Source organism: Cupressus sempervirens, chromosome 10 (genome assembly GCF_028749045.1).
Source record: "Cupressus sempervirens isolate cs-2001-9-10 chromosome 10, ASM2874904v1, whole genome shotgun sequence".
NCBI classification, from domain to species: domain Eukaryota; kingdom Viridiplantae; phylum Streptophyta; class Pinopsida; order Cupressales; family Cupressaceae; genus Cupressus; species Cupressus sempervirens.
In genome coordinates this window covers 828,429,276-828,446,190 of record NC_143127.1, presented here as the reverse complement: position 1 = coordinate 828,446,190, position 16,915 = coordinate 828,429,276, and the positions used below count along the sequence as shown (strand labels likewise).

General features: G+C 35.8%; 1 protein-coding gene across 3 annotated transcripts; it reads right to left on the bottom strand.

The window, feature by feature from the left end:
• Positions 1–5,316: 5,316 nt before the first annotated feature.
• Positions 5,317–16,783, bottom strand: LOC149536510 (cullin-associated NEDD8-dissociated protein 1-like). Of its 3 annotated transcripts, none has more exons than XM_089804384.1 (11): positions 16,617–16,783; positions 16,367–16,504; positions 16,086–16,200; positions 14,089–14,170; positions 9,018–9,166; positions 7,822–7,905; positions 7,527–7,661; positions 6,877–7,031; positions 6,627–6,750; positions 5,754–5,802; positions 5,317–5,663 (listed from the first exon to the last, which is right to left on the bottom strand). In XM_089804384.1, the coding sequence occupies exons 5-9, from the start codon at positions 9,039–9,041 to the stop codon at positions 6,651–6,653; spliced, it is 498 nt and encodes a 165-aa protein (XP_089660510.1). In that variant the 5' UTR covers positions 9,042–9,166; positions 14,089–14,170; positions 16,086–16,200; positions 16,367–16,504; positions 16,617–16,783; the 3' UTR covers positions 5,317–5,663; positions 5,754–5,802; positions 6,627–6,650. The 3 variants fall into 3 exon arrangements, with proteins under 3 accessions (XP_089660510.1, XP_089660511.1, XP_089660512.1); XM_089804385.1 differs by having other exon boundaries at positions 5,760–5,802; XM_089804386.1 differs by lacking the exons at positions 7,822–7,905; positions 14,089–14,170; positions 16,086–16,200; positions 16,367–16,504; positions 16,617–16,783 and having other exon boundaries at positions 9,018–9,168.
• Positions 16,784–16,915: the final 132 nt, after the last annotated feature.

Below are 16,915 nucleotides of genomic sequence, written 5' to 3'. Positions count from 1 at the left end.
CATCTATGAGTCCAATGATTTACCTTATCTTGAAGTTTGGTAATCAATTTTTTCTAGAGGAGACGTGGCTGCCTAGAAACAACAATAGGGATGCCAAGATAAGTCAAAGGAAGCGACCCAGTCTGAAACCATAGGATACCAGCAATCCTATGCTAAATAGAATCAGGAGTGTTAAAAAGGTAAATGGAAGATTTGTGCTCATTAACTTTTTGGCCTAAAGTTGCCAAATAAATATCTAGAGTATGTCAAAAGGCTTCAGCTTCCTTGATCCTAGCAAGATCCACAAGAGCAAAATCATCAACAAATTGAAAGTGGGAAAGAGTAGGTAAACCATTACCCCATCGCTACCCCTGAATAGAATTCTGGAACACCTGATACTTAATAAATAAGCCCAAGCCCTCAGCCATTATTATGAATAGATATGGGGAGAGAGGGTCACCCTAGCAGAGGCCTCTAGAGGCATCAAATAGCTGAGAAGGTTGACCATTAAGAACAGAAAAAGAGGTAAAAGTAACACAACTCATAGTCCAACTCAACCAGTCAAAGCTATAGCCAAAGGTAAGAAAAATACTCCTTAGAAAACTCCATTTAACTCTATGGTAGGCCTTAGCCATATCCAACTTAACAAACATTACTCTCTCCCTTGAAGTAACCATAGAATGAATAGCCTTAGTAGCAATAACCACCCTATCCAAAATTTGTCTTCCAGCAACAAAACCACCTTGTACTTTTGAGATAATAATGGGGAGCCACTTTTTAATTATCTCAACAATCAACTTAGTAATAACTTTGTAAACCACATTACATAAGGCAATTGGTCTAAAAAACTCCAATTGATTAGCACCCTCTCGTTTTGGAATAAGAGTCAAGAAAGTAGAATTCAATGCCTTAAGCATATGCTTGCTAGAATAGGATTCCTTAACCACCTCTAACAAATCATAACTAATGATGTCCCAAAACTCTTGAAAGAACTCAACTAGAAAGCCATCAGGCCTAGGAGCCTTCCCCTTAGGCATGCCAAAGACCACCTCCTCCGGCTTTTCCAAAGATATTGGTCACATGAGATAATCATTCATTTCCTGAGTGATAAGGGAAGGAATACAAGACAAAATAATATTTTCTTCATTATCAACAGGAGGAGAGTCCTCAAAGAAGAGGGCAAAAAAGTACTGAGTAGCCTCCTGGAACAAAGCTGGTAAGGAAGTCAGTTAGATACCTTGAGAATTAACCAAAGAAGAGATATTGCTCGGATTCCAACAAGATTATACCATTTTATGAAAAAAGGTAGTGTTCCGATCACCATCTTGGAGCCAATCAACTCTAGGCTTTGCTTCCAAAAAAATTCCTCTCGAAGTTCCCATTCTTCTAGAGCTCTAGATGCAAGGGATTCAGCCCTTCCAAGATCCTCCAAGAAACCTTGATCTCTAATCTACCTTGTGATAACATCAAGATCTTCCTGAGCAAGCCTCTTCATAAAGTGAAGGTTCCCAAAACATTGTCTATTCCATATCTTGAGCTTCCTTTTAATCTATTGAAGCCTTTTAGAAAATGAGAACATAGCAGTACCATATGCAGGAGCGCCATCTTTCCACCAACATAAAAAAAATCACAAAGAGAGGAGTCACGAAGCCAAATTGATTGGAACTTAAAAGGAGGACGCTTTGGAATACAAGCCCCAATAGAAGAAAATTTGATTGGCCAATGATCAGAACCCCTCTAATCTAAGATTTTCAAAGAGAGAGTAAGGGTGCTGCTAACCCAGAAACAAGAAACAAGAAATCTGTCTAGCCATTCTGAGATAGCATCAACCCCAGTCCTTCGATTATTCAAAGTATAGAGACCATTAGAAGGCTTAATATCAAAGAGATACAAAAGTGATATGTGTTGCCGAAAAAGAGCAGAAGAAGGCCCCAATCTAGCCAAACCACCTTGCTTCTCCTCTAGACTTAAAATTGAATTGAAGTCCCCTGCTAACACCCAAGGATGAAAAGGGTGACAATTTCTAACATATTGGATATGACTCCAAAGTTTCTCCTTTCGCACAAAATAAATAGGCACATGCACATTAGTAATCATGATTACCTCTCTTGAGTCTAAAGCAGAAGCTACCATAGAGAGAGCTGAGCAAGAAGACACCCAGGCAAGGGGGGAAATTTTCTGTGGATCCCAAAAGATAGTTAAACCACCAGCACTGCCCATAGCCCCAACACATTAGCATTGCCCACGAGTCCAAATACTAGAGGCATGTTGGACTATAGACTCCTCAGAGAGCTTAGTCTCTTGGATACAAAAAATATCAGGAGAATGATCAACCACTATATTCTGAAAAGTCTTTTGTCTAGGGATGCTATTCAACCCTCTAACATTCCATGAGAGAATAATCATCATTGAGTAGAATGGGGAAAATGAGCATCCAATGGTTTCACTAACCTAGACTCTATCAGTATATCTCCTGTGAATTTAATCTTCTCTTGATCTATTTTGCACCCCCTCCTTAGAGGAGGAGTAAAGGAAACCCACTTAAAAGGTCTATGCATCAACCCTAAGGGGAGAGGAGACCCATTACCCTTACCTGTTGCTAGCACATCCTTAACCAAGTTGGCCAAAACAATGTCATTATCCTCTAACACCATAGGTATCACCAAAGCACACTAGTACATTTGGGCTCATTTTTCAACCATTATTGGTCGAAATTTCAACCCAGGTTGGTTGAAATTTGGACCAACCAATTGGTCAAAATTTTCGCGTCGAAATTTTGACCAACATACTGGTTGGTTGAAATTTTGACCAATCCATTGGTCAAAAAATTTCCAGAGCCCTAGTGCAATTTCCACCAAGCATTGGTCAAAATTTTGACCAATGCTTGGTCAAGTATTGGTCGAAATTTGGTTGAAAACCACCAGGCGTTGGTCGAAATTTCGACCAAAGCCTGGTGAAAAACACCCAGGCATTGGTCAAAATTTTGACCAATGATTGTGGAAAACACCCAGGCGTTGGTCGAAATTTCGACCAATGCTAGTAGAACACTACCAGGCATTGGTCAAAATTTCAACCAATGCTTGGGTGTAAATTTTTTTCGAGCATTCTATAAAACAATTCACATCACTTGCATATGATTTGACATTTTGCATGCATCTTGCACTCTCATCTGGCTGGTGATGGATTATAGAGAGTGATTTGAAACAATGATGCTAAAAAACACACACAATCAGATCCAAAATGAACTTGCATTACAAATGGATTGTGGAAATCTAATATTGTTAATTTTGCATGCATGTCTACTAGCACAATCACAACTTAAACATATATAAAAAAAAATTCAGGCATTCCATAAAACAGTTCACATGCCTTGCGTATGATTTGACATTTTGCATGCATCCTGCACTCTCATCCGGCTGGTGATGGATTATAGAGAGTGATCTGAAATGATGATGCTAAAAAACACACACAGTCCGATCCAAAACGAACTTGCATTACAAATGGATTGTGGAAATCTGATATTGTTAATTTTGCATGCATGTCTACCAGCACAATCACAACTTACATATATATATATATATATATATATATAAACACCAACAGTAACTAATCAAATCACTTTCCATACAAACAAAGACATGATTACCATCTGCCATAGGTAAAAGAAGGTCTGCATCCCGCTGGTTTATAGCCCTTGCTTCCTTTTCATCAAAAACTTCTTCAATCCCATTGTCAAAGGTGAAAGTAGCATTAGCATTTTCAGGGTCACTTCCCATGTATAGAAACAAATCAGGAAGATAAATCACAAGGCCTCTATTCTATGCAAAAGAAACTATAAACAAAAGATTAATATGTATTGTAGAGCATCACTGTTTCCCACATATAGATCTACAACTCACCTTAGTCTTTACTGATTTTTCCTTGAGCTGCCTGTTTAGAGACTTAACTATTTTTGGGACTTCTTGCTTCAACATCAACAATGGGCTACCAAGACACTGAATGATATAAGCCATTTTGAAGATTTATTATATTAGAAGACATGATAGTTGCATTTAGTTTAACGAACAGTTGCTATAAAATATTAACAAAAAAATGCCAATCTTCCATTACGATGATTCATGTGCTATGATTTTATTAGGCAGACCAGTAACCAAACAATTTGAGAAAAATAACTACGATATCCATGAACACTCCTTTCAATCATGACAAAAAAGCACTACATCTTCAAAGATTATTATAGAGAATGCAATTACAGAGAAAATGGGAAAACATCAAGCCATTCTCATTTGATTCTTCCTATTAGTGAAATGTGGAAGATCTAACACAACTTCCCACACGTTCACTATGACCAGTCAACTGATGATGTCATTTCCCATATCAAGCCTTGTTCATTGTTCCACAATGTCAACTCAAGACCAAATCATGAGCTAGTACCAATATCTTGTTGGTATAATAAAAGAAAATTCATATGATATAATTATACAAGCTTTATCACAAACTAAATGAATCATCTTTGCCAAGCTACTTAGAGTTCAAGAAACGAGTCTCCAAAACAATTTTTTTCAATTTTCAAGAAAGATCAAGATGGCTCTTGTCTCAATATCTACACTTTTACACTGCACCAAAAGTTTTACCTCAACATGGTTTTTGTCAATGGACCCTTGGTCTTCTAGTGAAGTTTAATTGTTCTAAATGAGCCCGCCAGGGATAAAGTCTTACCAACTGCAAAGCCCCAATTGTTCTAAATAAGCCTGCCAGGGATCAAGTCTCACTAAGTACAAAGCCCAAACATCACAATGGATGAGTCTAGGCTCACACCTCCGACAACTTTGATGGACTGGATAGCCATCAGCCCTTTGCTCTTAGCTAGAGAGGTTTCAGCCTAAAGGGCTCCTGCTCCCATATCAGGCAACTAAAAGTTCTTTGTGGATGATATCAAATCATAAATTGAAAATTTGTCTAAGTCAGTTTAAGGTTTTCTCCCACTAGTTACATATTAATAATTATCCCATTTTTCTAGAAAGGGGGAACCGACTAAGCTACAGAGAAATCTATATTGCCAATTTATAGATCTTATTAGAGCTTTATAAATGGTATCCACCTTATTCTTCTAGAGATTTTTACAATTGTCTTGATTTTGTATTATTCCTCTTGTATTGAGATGGCTATGAACTTTCCATAACATGTGCGTTAATGCAAATGGTTATTTTGATGTCAAAGCAGACAGATGGGGGTTTCCTCCTTTCATTCCCTTTTGTATATAATCCCAGTGAGCTAACATCATTATTTCTTGCTAGAGCTTTTGAAAAGGTAACCAAAGTATCAGCTTTATCAAGATTATACAAAGATTAATAATGTCATTAATTCTCTGTCATTTCATCTAATGTTCTCCACAACTTACAAAGGCCTCGATAACTAATAGCATAAAACTAGAGATAGCGTCAACAGACATTTCTCAGTAAATAGTACGTCTGTCTTTAAAATAACACAGTTGGAAGTCAAACTACCATGCACAAGGCAGCCAACAAACCTTTAATAGGATACCATCTCAAAAAAATCTGTAGCATTACAAAACATCCTGGCTACATATTTCATCAACTACTTGCCTTGAATGTCAGGCATCCCTTGATCCTTTAGTCACATTCCTAGTCTGGTAACTCGATGAAGGCATTGAACACATCCATCTGCAACAATATTAACAAGAGGTTGAAATCATAAAGTGCAAAATAATGGTATCATTCACCTGAACAAAAATGAAAGAAAAATGTTAATACTTTCACATTTTCTTTTCTCTTTGAACCTCTCTATCAGCCTTGGGCAAGCCTGCAAAACAGATTCCATGCAACCTTAGAACTCATTCGCATGCCAAATGAGACTATTAATCTCTCTGAGAAATTAATGAATGAAAAAGATTCACCTCAATACTATTAACATATTCACAAGGATATCACAAAATTGTTGCATTCAATAATTGAAGCAAAGAAAAATTTGGTGTATTGTGCAAGTCTAAATAATTCTATCATTTTATATTTATAAAAACACTTACTTGGAAAAATAACTAAGTGTTCTCCCCTTAGATTACTTCCCATTTAACAAACCAAGGAAAATGCAATAGATATATTTATCAACAAAGAAATAACATCAACGAGAGTAATCATGCCATCTCTTAGCATTCTCAGTATTGCCATTAGCACATAAAGAACTGGGCTACACTTCACAATGCCAAAACCTTGAGCAGAATTCACTGTGGGAAGAAGCAAGTTATGTTTCCTTGGCAGGTGTTAGCTAGCAATCATTTCATATAACATCTTATAAAAGAATTCCTAAAGCTAACCACATTTTGAAATGAGATAACAATTGATATATATCATTTCAAACTCAATTTATTCCTATTTGTGTGTAACATTAGCAGGTTAGTGTTATGCCAAGAGAATGGAATTTATGTATCCTCTTGACTCTAACAAAGAAAAAGGGCCATTCTTGTTACTCTTTGGAGGTAAACCATAAACTCTGAAGAGACACTAAGCCAAAATTATTGGGCACACAAAGGTCAAAAAAATGGCAAATGTATAGGAAAAATAGAGTCAACTTTTATGAAAATTATAAATATCTCCCAGCAACAATTGAGAAAGGTTCAAAGCACATGCCTCCTCACACAGCTTTAATAGCATTTATGGACGAGATGTTATCACAGCAGACAAACACTTAGCTGCTGCCCTCTGAACCTTCCAGTTGATATCCTCATCATCGCTATATTCATTAGCACTCTCTCTACATCAACAAAATAGTATTGACATGTTGGTAATAAAATTCATAATTACATGAAAATAAAAGACACCATTGTGCAAAAATTAAATTTTCTCAAGCAAATAATTCTCTTAAGCAATTTTAACATACTCATCCTCCTCCTCTCCATTACTCTCTTTTGTATCTTCTTCCATATTATCAGTGTAGTTTGGATCATAGCTTATGTACTCCAGAGCAAGTTCCAAAATCGTATCACAATAAACAGCCACATCTCTCACACAACATAGGACAAAACTCTCCAATGCCTGCAAATTGCATCTTTAAGGTGATTATTTACAGATTTTTGAATAATCAGGGTTTTCTATTTGAAGAATGAAATCTGAAGATGCATTTCACCAAAACATACATATACTTTCAATATAGATGATATGAACTTTTAAAATGGAACCAATAATGTTAACAAATAGTGTGAGATGAAAATACATAATTTCTCTACAACCAAACTCTTTTTAACACCTGCAAGCTATATTCTCTTAGCTCTTCATCAGCTTCATATGCACTATTATAATAGTTAATAAGCAAACTTTTGATATCACATTTGATATCAGGCAACTCTGTATAGTGCTGTAACCAAACTTATAATATTAGTGATGCATAAATATTTCCTAAGAAACCATTTGACATAAGGAAAAATGGAGTAAACCTAAATAAGATTTCCACAAAAATTCATATAGACAATATTTCATACAAAATATTCAATCTATATTAAAGCTCAAGTGTACTCCCAATGAATCACCTACCCAAAGTGTGTGCATATATAAACCAGCTTTCTCACACAACTGTGCTCTACGAGGATGGTCATAGTGACTAAAAATTCCATTTGCCAAGATAGCATCAACAACATTAGGGAAAGTGACCAAATTAATCTCAAGAACCTGCAAGGAAAATAAAATTAGAAAAGACAAAACCACAGTAATTTCTACAATCAACAATGTATAAATAGTTACATTTTCACTCTTTCCAGACTTTGCACATTAGTGTACTTTTAAACTAGGTTTAAAAGCTAGTTGATTCATGATCATATTAACAACTTGCCTTAGTTTGAAGATCCACATGTTCTGGCAAATTAGGCTTCAAAACATCCAACAAAAATGATGTTGCTTCACGGATCATATTACGCTGCATATAGATTTAAATTGGAAATAAAAGTACAGTAAGTTACAAAGAAGTTTCCTTATGGTCTCCACAGTCTACCAAACCTTTTAAACATTTTTGAACCATCTTGTAAGATACTATCACCCCAGCTAACACCTTTCAAGGCTAATTATCTTTTTGGATTGAATTGATGAATTTTGCAGGTGCCAAGCCTGGACACCACCATTAATGATGGCATTCATTGGGATGAGAGAATCACCCTCCAAATGAAATTTTGGAGTTCCTATCTTCTACCAAGCTTAACCACATGAAGAGCATACATTGCCTCAAAAATGTTATTAATCTCATCTATAATCCTCTTCACCCCATATAAAGAATATTGTCACTCTAATCCCAAGCAAGAAATATAATAACAGATGCCTTAGATGGCTTTTACAAGAGTTGTCTAAGTTTACCTTAATCCAACCTCCCAAGGGTCAATCCCATTTCACATCTACACTAGTTTGAGATGTTGGATTGACCCAGCTATGCCCAACAGTTAAGCAACTTATATAAAGAGATCAGCAAGTATACTATATGATCTCCTATAATTTATAGAGAAAAATTAAATAGAAAATTTATGAAATCAACAAGTAGAAGAAGATTTATGAAATCAACAATTGGCAGCCGTGGGTAAAATACTATTTGGAGATGTTTCGATGACTTGTAGATTCTACCCTTCATGATCAGACAACTGCCAAGTTATTGGAATAAGTACATGCAAATCTTTGGCCATATACAAGAATACACATTTATAAAATTCTAGTTTTTCACATGATATACAAAATTGTGTGTGTTTATGTTATTATATATATAAAACCTGGCACACATTTGAAACAGGAAAGCATTTGTCAGAAAGTAGCTCCCTACATGCTTGACAATTTAATTGTCAACCCTGTTCCTTGAGAGAGTTTACTGGACTGATATTCCAAGTTCATATTCCAAACAATAACCACATATCTCCTATAAAAATTCCCACCTTCAAAACTTTTACTATTATGCCACAAAAGAAAGGAATCCTGGATGTCAATTTAGAAGTCTCAAAAATAGCTTGCAATTAAAAGAAAAAAGTAATATCATGTGTAGTTCAACCATACCATAGATGGAGGATACGATGCCATTCAATTTTAGGTTCCTTTGGATAGGATGGAAAATGAATCCAAAATATGATGGCAAGCATCACCACAATCACACAAATTCTAAATTCAGCTCCCTTTGAAAGCCATTCAGCACTTACATTGAGTTCCTGTCATGATAATCAATTTCCACTCAAAGTAATTCATTAAACATGAAAACAAAATATTTCTCTTTGAGAGGGCATCATAGAAAAACATATCCAATCCATAAAAAGCTACCTTTACCAAAAATAATAATTCTTGCAACCCATCTTTTTCCTTGTAAGGAAGATTTCGTTCTGCTCGCTGCAAGGACCTTCCTAACATATCTAGTACTAACATGTCTATAACCAGATCATGCTCATCTACATTCTAGAAAGTGACTTCAATGATAATCTTTAGAAAAAATGATTACATATGCAGGAACACCATTTCCCTTTACATGCAACAACAAATTTGCACAAACAAATGTCTTTCCTTCCTACAATCTCACCTGATATATCATAAACTTGATCAACATCAGAGACACCTAATAACTGTCCTAGAAAAATATGGGCTCTAACATGATCAGAATCATTGAGTTCATCTCCATGTGTCATGACAACTATAGGTTTATCGTATGCACATCCACTCATGTTAAGAAAGAAATCAACAAGAATAAAAACATTGCAAGGTCATTAGCTGATAGTTAAAAATATTGTATCATTATCCATAGACAAGAAATTTGAAGCAAGCATGCATTCTAAACATGTAAGATAATAATTGTTGTTTTGTTTGAGTCTGCTTGCAGTGCTCCAGTATGTGACTACCCAGGAATCAAATGTATAGTTCTCAAGACAAATTTTAAAACTACAAGGCTGATTCCATAAGACACAAATATCCTCCTTTATTTTTTTGGCATTCACGAACTAGTATTAGATTTGTGTTGAAAGATGTTGAGTATCCTATTTGACTAATCTCAAACAAATATCGGTTTGTATAGAAAACTCTTAATTAATCAATGCTAGCCATGGTCAAGTTAAGAAATTTAGAATTCATTCAAAACATCATTGAAACCTGTTGATCATCAAATCCCTCAACTTATTATAGCAGTTGAAAGGGTTTTCAACAATTATTAATCTGATTTTTAAATCTGCAGCTACTCTAATTCTCAGTACAAAGTTACATGTAGTAATTACATAACATTTCATCCCATTACAGGCTTTGAATTAATAAACTCTCTGAATCAGCTGTAGACTTCACGCTGGCTGCATGTACAGACACCTCTGCTGATGGAGTGTGTCTGGAAAGGCAGCGACTATTCTACTCGCACTGGCATTTTGGTTTAGACTGTAACTCGCAACCAGAATTATTGCAAACCACCTCTGACTTTTAAACTGGTTCAGATAAAGCATCAGTTGCCCTTAAATTTGCACCCAGCCAAGTCATAAATGATGCGATGGATGTCCTTGAATTGCTGGAATAATTTAACCTGGAGTTCTGTCCAGAAGATGATCTCTCAAGGTTGTCTGAAAAAAACATACAATGCAATTTCTTGCAGAGAGGTGAAAAATCATAACAAGTTGATAGCATAGCATGCATGGCTCCTCAACCTCACTATTCCTTTATAAAAAATCTCCACACAGAAAAGTAGCTGACCCCTTCATTTTCTCTTGCCTTTGAACTTGCATTTATTTAATATTTACCCACTATTTAGCTAAATTGCCAACATGGCTAAGGAAAGATAAATAACATAAGTTGGGCCCACTGTTAGACATAAATGATAGTTAAAATAAAGATGCTGGGACTTAATATTTTTTGGGCTAATTATTAACTTATTTCATTTCACCCACTTTATTCTAATTATAGCCATGCCAGGCAGAAAGGGACATTGCAGTCCTCCCTAACTTGAATTGTGTCCCCAAGAAGCCACCAGGCAATCTGCTGCTCCACTCTTAAATGTCCAAACACCACAAATAATGAAGCAACATAATAGGGTATATAAATGACAATGGATCCAACAAACCACTATCCGGATTCCACACCAAAATATAGAGCTTGACATAATAGAGGAAGACGTTTGGGGACAATCACCCTGAAGTAACCAATGTCAATCAAAGAAAAACAAATACCCCTCAACATTCCCAAACTAAGTTGCTGATGTAGTCAATGCAAAATCCAAAAAGGTTTTATGTTTCCAACAAGGAAAGCCACTAGTCCATAAGGAATCAAAGAGAATGTAGTCGCTAATCAAAAAGGATGTTTTGTCTATATCAAGAAGAATAGGTGACAAACTAAAAAATGAGGTATGTATGCCATCACTGCTCCACACAGACAACTCTAGAGTGACTGGCCCACTAAACGAGTCATCAACCAAATTACTATCGCCATCATGAGAATGATCAACTATCTCAATTGGAAACTTTTGATTGGAAAATTCATATCACTCATCACCAAAAGAATGGTTAATATCACAAACATATTGAAGATGAAATTTGACATGTTGAGGCACAATTGTTGAACTGTCATTATTGGTAGCCTTCAACACAAATTGTTTACTTTCATGAGTAAATTTAAGCTCCATACCATTTATGTCCTCGATGCATCTTTCAATGGACTTCAATCATGGTACTCTCAATACTACTTTTGTTCAACCAAAACCAACCACATAGTACTCAACATCAAATGTATGATCGTCTAATTGTATGCCCAACCTTGGTTTTTTCCTTCTACAACCGATTTTGGATCCATTTGCTGACATGATGTTAAACCTAGGAAATGTTGTGACATTCTGCCACACACCGCCGATTCATGGGACCCCGCACTGAACGAAACACTCCATTGCATTTTCTCAAGCTATGTGTTCTTTTCAGTAGTGGATAGCTAGAATGGTATATCAAACATTCAGATACTAGAATTATTGGAGAATGGTATTTATCTAATAGACAACTAGCTATGAAGAAACTAAACCATTTTTATTGCTGCAAGTACAGCAAGGAGTTTATAATCTAGATAATATCAGTAGCCTCTTTCTCATTTCTAATATTGGCAAATGACAATTCCTCGATTGGGATACTAGTTAGTAGAATATCATAATCTTGTAAATACTTAAAATTATATATTATCAGGCTTGTAATATGGAAAGGAGTGACATTGCCTGCCATTTGGTGTGTCATTCCTCCTTGCAATCTAATAAAGTTTGTATCTCAGTTTAGTTCTCTATGCCTTGCAAGGCATGCTATAGTGAGAAAATGCAATTGTCAACGTTGGGATGTCAGCACATTATAGGAAAGTGGAGGCACATTATAGATTTCCAACCATTCTTTGAGAAGTTTCAATTATTTTTCAATTACAAACATCATAGATGTTACAAGAGAAACTTACCAATGATATATGCCTAAGTCACAATCCAGATTTACAGGCATAATAAAAGAGACCTTTGGGAATACCACAGACCTGCAGATTTTCCACCCCTCTTCATAAGAATTCCACCAACCAGAGTTGCCCAGTAGTCTCCAACAGTTGACCAAACAATGGTCTAAATGAATGGGAAAATTTTGTTAGTATCCCATGAAAATAAAGGCCAAATAACCACGTGCAAATCTACCTTTTACTTTGGCTCGCCAGTGTTGAGGACTGAAATCAAACATAGCCGAGATGTTAGAATTCACTCTATATCTATGGTTAGCCTTGAGGAATTATTTCCCTAAAACAATCTTAACAACATGAATCACCAACCATTGACTAGTCTTAAAATCTTCGAGCATCCTCTTTTTTGTCACCGCTCCAAAGAATGTCATCTGCCTCTTGCTATTGGTGAGTCTTAAAGGATCATCCATTGTGCCCAATTCCCCAGAGGTTCCATGTGATATATGGCAAGCAACTTGGGCCTTCATATAGCTATAGGCATTAATTCCACAACTGTTAATGTTGAACCACTTAATGCCTCCAATACCTATTCATTAAAGCTTTTGTCTCATCAAAACTTGCTCACAAATTTCCATGATGTCCTTGCCATCCTACACTTGCCCTTTTTAATGGACGTAAGCATCAAATCCCTACGTGCAAGCAAGAAGGGAATCACCTTCAAGATATATGTTTCTTACTTCCTCCTCAGGCAAATTGTGGAACCATGAGAGCCACTTGGAATTCAGCCTCATTGTTTGCCCTCTGGTTCAAGCACTTAGATTTTGGTGCAATAATCTTGCTTTAGAATATTTGATCATAGTTTGCAAATTATTTTTGACTGCTACCTACATTTGAAACCATAGGTATGCAGACTTGATGCACAATCTACATATAATGTCAAAATGCTACAAAGAAAATAACCAATAATTTAAAGAGGAGCTCCAAATTAAAGAAATCAAAGCAGGGATGGACTTGTGATATTGCTGCTCTTTTCTGTATGTTAGCACCAAATGGCTGGGCCCTTGAGAAAAACAAAATGGTGAAAATATGATTTCTGAGAAAATCCTAGCAACTCAAAAAACAAACCATCATACATCTCTGATTCAAAAGCTGAACCTGTAAGCTCACCACTAAGGCTGTTGGTTAGGTGGTGGTGGTGGTCCTGTAACCACTAAGGTTAAAACCGGAATTCTACATGCATAGATCGACCATTCTGACAGGGGAACAGATCAACCATTCGGCCCCCCTCTACTGTACTGTATATAGGATAGAGCCTCCAGTGCCAGATATTATGATATTACTAGACCATTGTGATTACATGCTTGTGCCTTCGCTGATCCAATATGCTCACAGGTCTAAACCTCAGTTTTGTTAAATAGAGACGAGGTCTCCCATTTATGGCCTTGTTGGTTCATGTATCCAGGTCAAAAGTGTTTCACGTGGGAACAAAGGGTATATCATGCTAGCATCACCAGTCATGTTTAAAAGTTTACAAGCCACTTATTAAAAAAAACATTAATTCTAAAAAAAAACCCAAGAGATTTGGACTTCTAGCAGTCTTGAATTTAAATTTTAAAATAATAGGGCATCAGATTGAATTGATTCACAAACAGCATTAAGTGATAAATGGATTAAAAAACACAACATAGTATGAGTATCAAATTACCTCCTTACTATGAGGATCTAGAGCATTTAGCATCTCCATCAATTCATCAGATATACCTCGTGCATTCTAAATCTCTGTCAAGCTGTAAAAAATGGTTTTTAGAAATGAGATAAACTCTTTTCCTTTGAAAGGAGGCTTCAATTTTCTCAACATCAAATGATCCTTCAATATAATTAAAAGCTCTTAAAACACTATATTGTTAAATGCACAACATTAATTTCAAATTTCAGTCTTCATCCATCAACGTTTCAATTGTACAAGCTGCAAGAAAGTAATAACTATTCTACTAGCATATAAAATAAGATAAGAAATCCTGCAACAAAGATTCAGCATTCAGGATACTAGAGATTTGTTATGCTTCCAGAAATGAGTCTGTGATGCTTCTAGAGATGAGTCAATTTTTCATTTTATTTTTGTTAATCAAAATGCTACTTTTAGTTCTAGATGGAACTTAAGGTGTATACAAGTCTCCTTATCTCATTGATATTCTTGATAAAATGGACACATGCATTAACATTTATGAATTGAACTGTGTTTTTGGAATAAGTGGCTAGGCACTTTGGATTTATTAATGTCATGATTGGCAATGATATTTCACTAAAGTGAAAGGTGTGGTAGGCATAAAATAGAAAACATGGGAAAAATAATCAAATAGCATGTTGACTAGAACTAAAGGCACCATTGTTAGAAGACAAAAATCAAAATATTGAAGATGCTAAAACCTCTCTTGACATGCAGACTCCTGTAAAATACCTAACTTAGACCAGAAACCTCAGAAGCCATAGATGCCTCAAGTTCAACTCCATCCTCAAAACCTAAAGGTACATGGCTTTGAGTTGAAAAAGAAGTTATTGGCTGCATCTGAGGCGGAGTAAATATTGGAGCAGAGCTCTCCAGACGTGGTGGATATTCTACTCCTACACATTGTGGTGAAGATAGGATGTCACATCTTGTTTGATTAAAACAGATATCATAGACAACACCAAACACCACTTGTACGCACACCATTCCAATGAGACATTTACACAACAATGATTAGCCTGTTGAGACAAGAAGAGCCAAAGAATGGAGATTACTGATGCAATCGTTGAAAATGTGCCTATTTTTGGAAAGTCATCAACCACCAATAATGGGAAGTAAATTGAATGTATTATGAACAATGTAGCATACACCACTCTATTCCCCAACCCTTGCCCAAAATATAGAAACCTGAGATGCTTTGCCTAGATCATTGTATAATTCCCATATCAATGCTCCAAGAAATCTTGAGATTTCTCTCAAGGGTAGCACCTAATTTCATTAGAGGTCAATTTATAACAAGGACTTGCAAAATGTACCACATATCCTAACATTCCATAACTGTGGCATTTATTATTCTCTGAATGTTCGCAAGCAATTTTCTGCTTGTGTTAGCCTGCACTACCAGCTCTCATAGTAACAAGCTTAAAAATTATTTGTAGATTTGAGAAAGGAGAAGTTTTGCCAAAGTTGGAAATTTCAAGGTGGTGAGAAAATATTTGAAGTTATATTAAATGCAAATCATGCATAATCACAGTAATACAATGTAAAATAATGTTAGTTCAATGACAAATGGTCATAGCTTTCAAATTTTGATATACCACATTATCATAAAAAATTAAAAGTGTTGCACTCTCTCAGGTTACCATACTCAAGGCCATAGAGCCACTGGGCTCTAAAATGACAAATAAAACTTCAAACTAAGAACATGCAGCATGATATTAATTACTAACTAATGTCATTATGCCAACATCACTGCTGCAATGCATACTGGAATAGTTTAACAATATACACTACTTCCAAATGGCATTTAAAGTATGCGAGGTAGAAAGAAAATCTAGGTAACAAAAATGAGGGTCAATATCAAGGTCAATGTTTTACCCTGCCATTTGGCAGAGTCAGTCAAATATATTTAACCTGCCCTTGAAAAACATGAGATTTGTTGAACATCCTTAAGATTCTTTTTTTTTTTTCCTTACCTGTAACTCGTGGTATGCAGAATAATATGGTGGATATCTTCCATTTGGCCCCCCCGAATGCTTCCTGCCATGTATCTAGCAGGACCAAGATCTTTTCTCTAACATCTAAATCAGGCTGCAAAATAAAATACAAATAAAACCCACATAAAGGACTGCTGGAAATACTGGCCCTATATGTTCCATTTTATACAAATCTGCTAACAAAAGAGGGAAGATTGAAAATATAATAGAGACCAACAGAAAATGTGATTACAAGACTCTTAAGATAACAAATGAACAACCTGTATCATCCTAGGATGATCTCGAGTATTATTTCCAGGCCAAGGAGTCCCATCTTGCATAATCTAGCCTTCTTCAGTAACCTTCTGAGCTTTTGCAACAAGTGTATTGACTCAAACCTTGAATTCTTCATATTCTCTCTGGAAATGATTAGTAAACATAAAGTCAGCATAGTTGTGCACTGAAAGAGGAGAAAGGCCAACATTGAAGCGACCTAAACTGGCTTTAATTTAACAATATGGTGCCTATTACCTTCATTGCTCTGCACTCTTTTACAATGCTGGGCTGCACTTTATCCTTCAAATAATCTATCTTTTGAGTGAAGTACCATTCTGGAGTCCAAGGTTCAATTTAACAAAAAGACACCCATTTCCTTGCAAATTCTAAAGTTTCAGAAAGAGCCTCAAAGGTCAACATTGCAGCTCCATCATCAGAGACATAACATGAAACTTTATCCACTTGATAATCCACAGAAAGAATCGACAAAATAGTATTTTCTATGACTAAAGGAGGCTCCTTTAAAGGGTCAACTATGCTCACAAATATATCGA

Excerpts from the sequence above, each read along its gene's own strand:
- LOC149536510 (XM_089804384.1), bottom strand. The coding sequence starts at position 9,041 with ATGGCATCGTATCCTCCATCTATG. Across the intron at positions 7,906-9,017 it reads CATCGTATCCTCCATCTATG|CGTAATATGATCCGTGAAGC; the intron begins GTATGGTTGAAC and ends ATCTATATGCAG. Across the intron at positions 7,032-7,526 it reads TATATATGCACACACTTTGG|GCATTGGAGAGTTTTGTCCT; the intron begins GTAGGTGATTCA and ends TGCAATTTGCAG.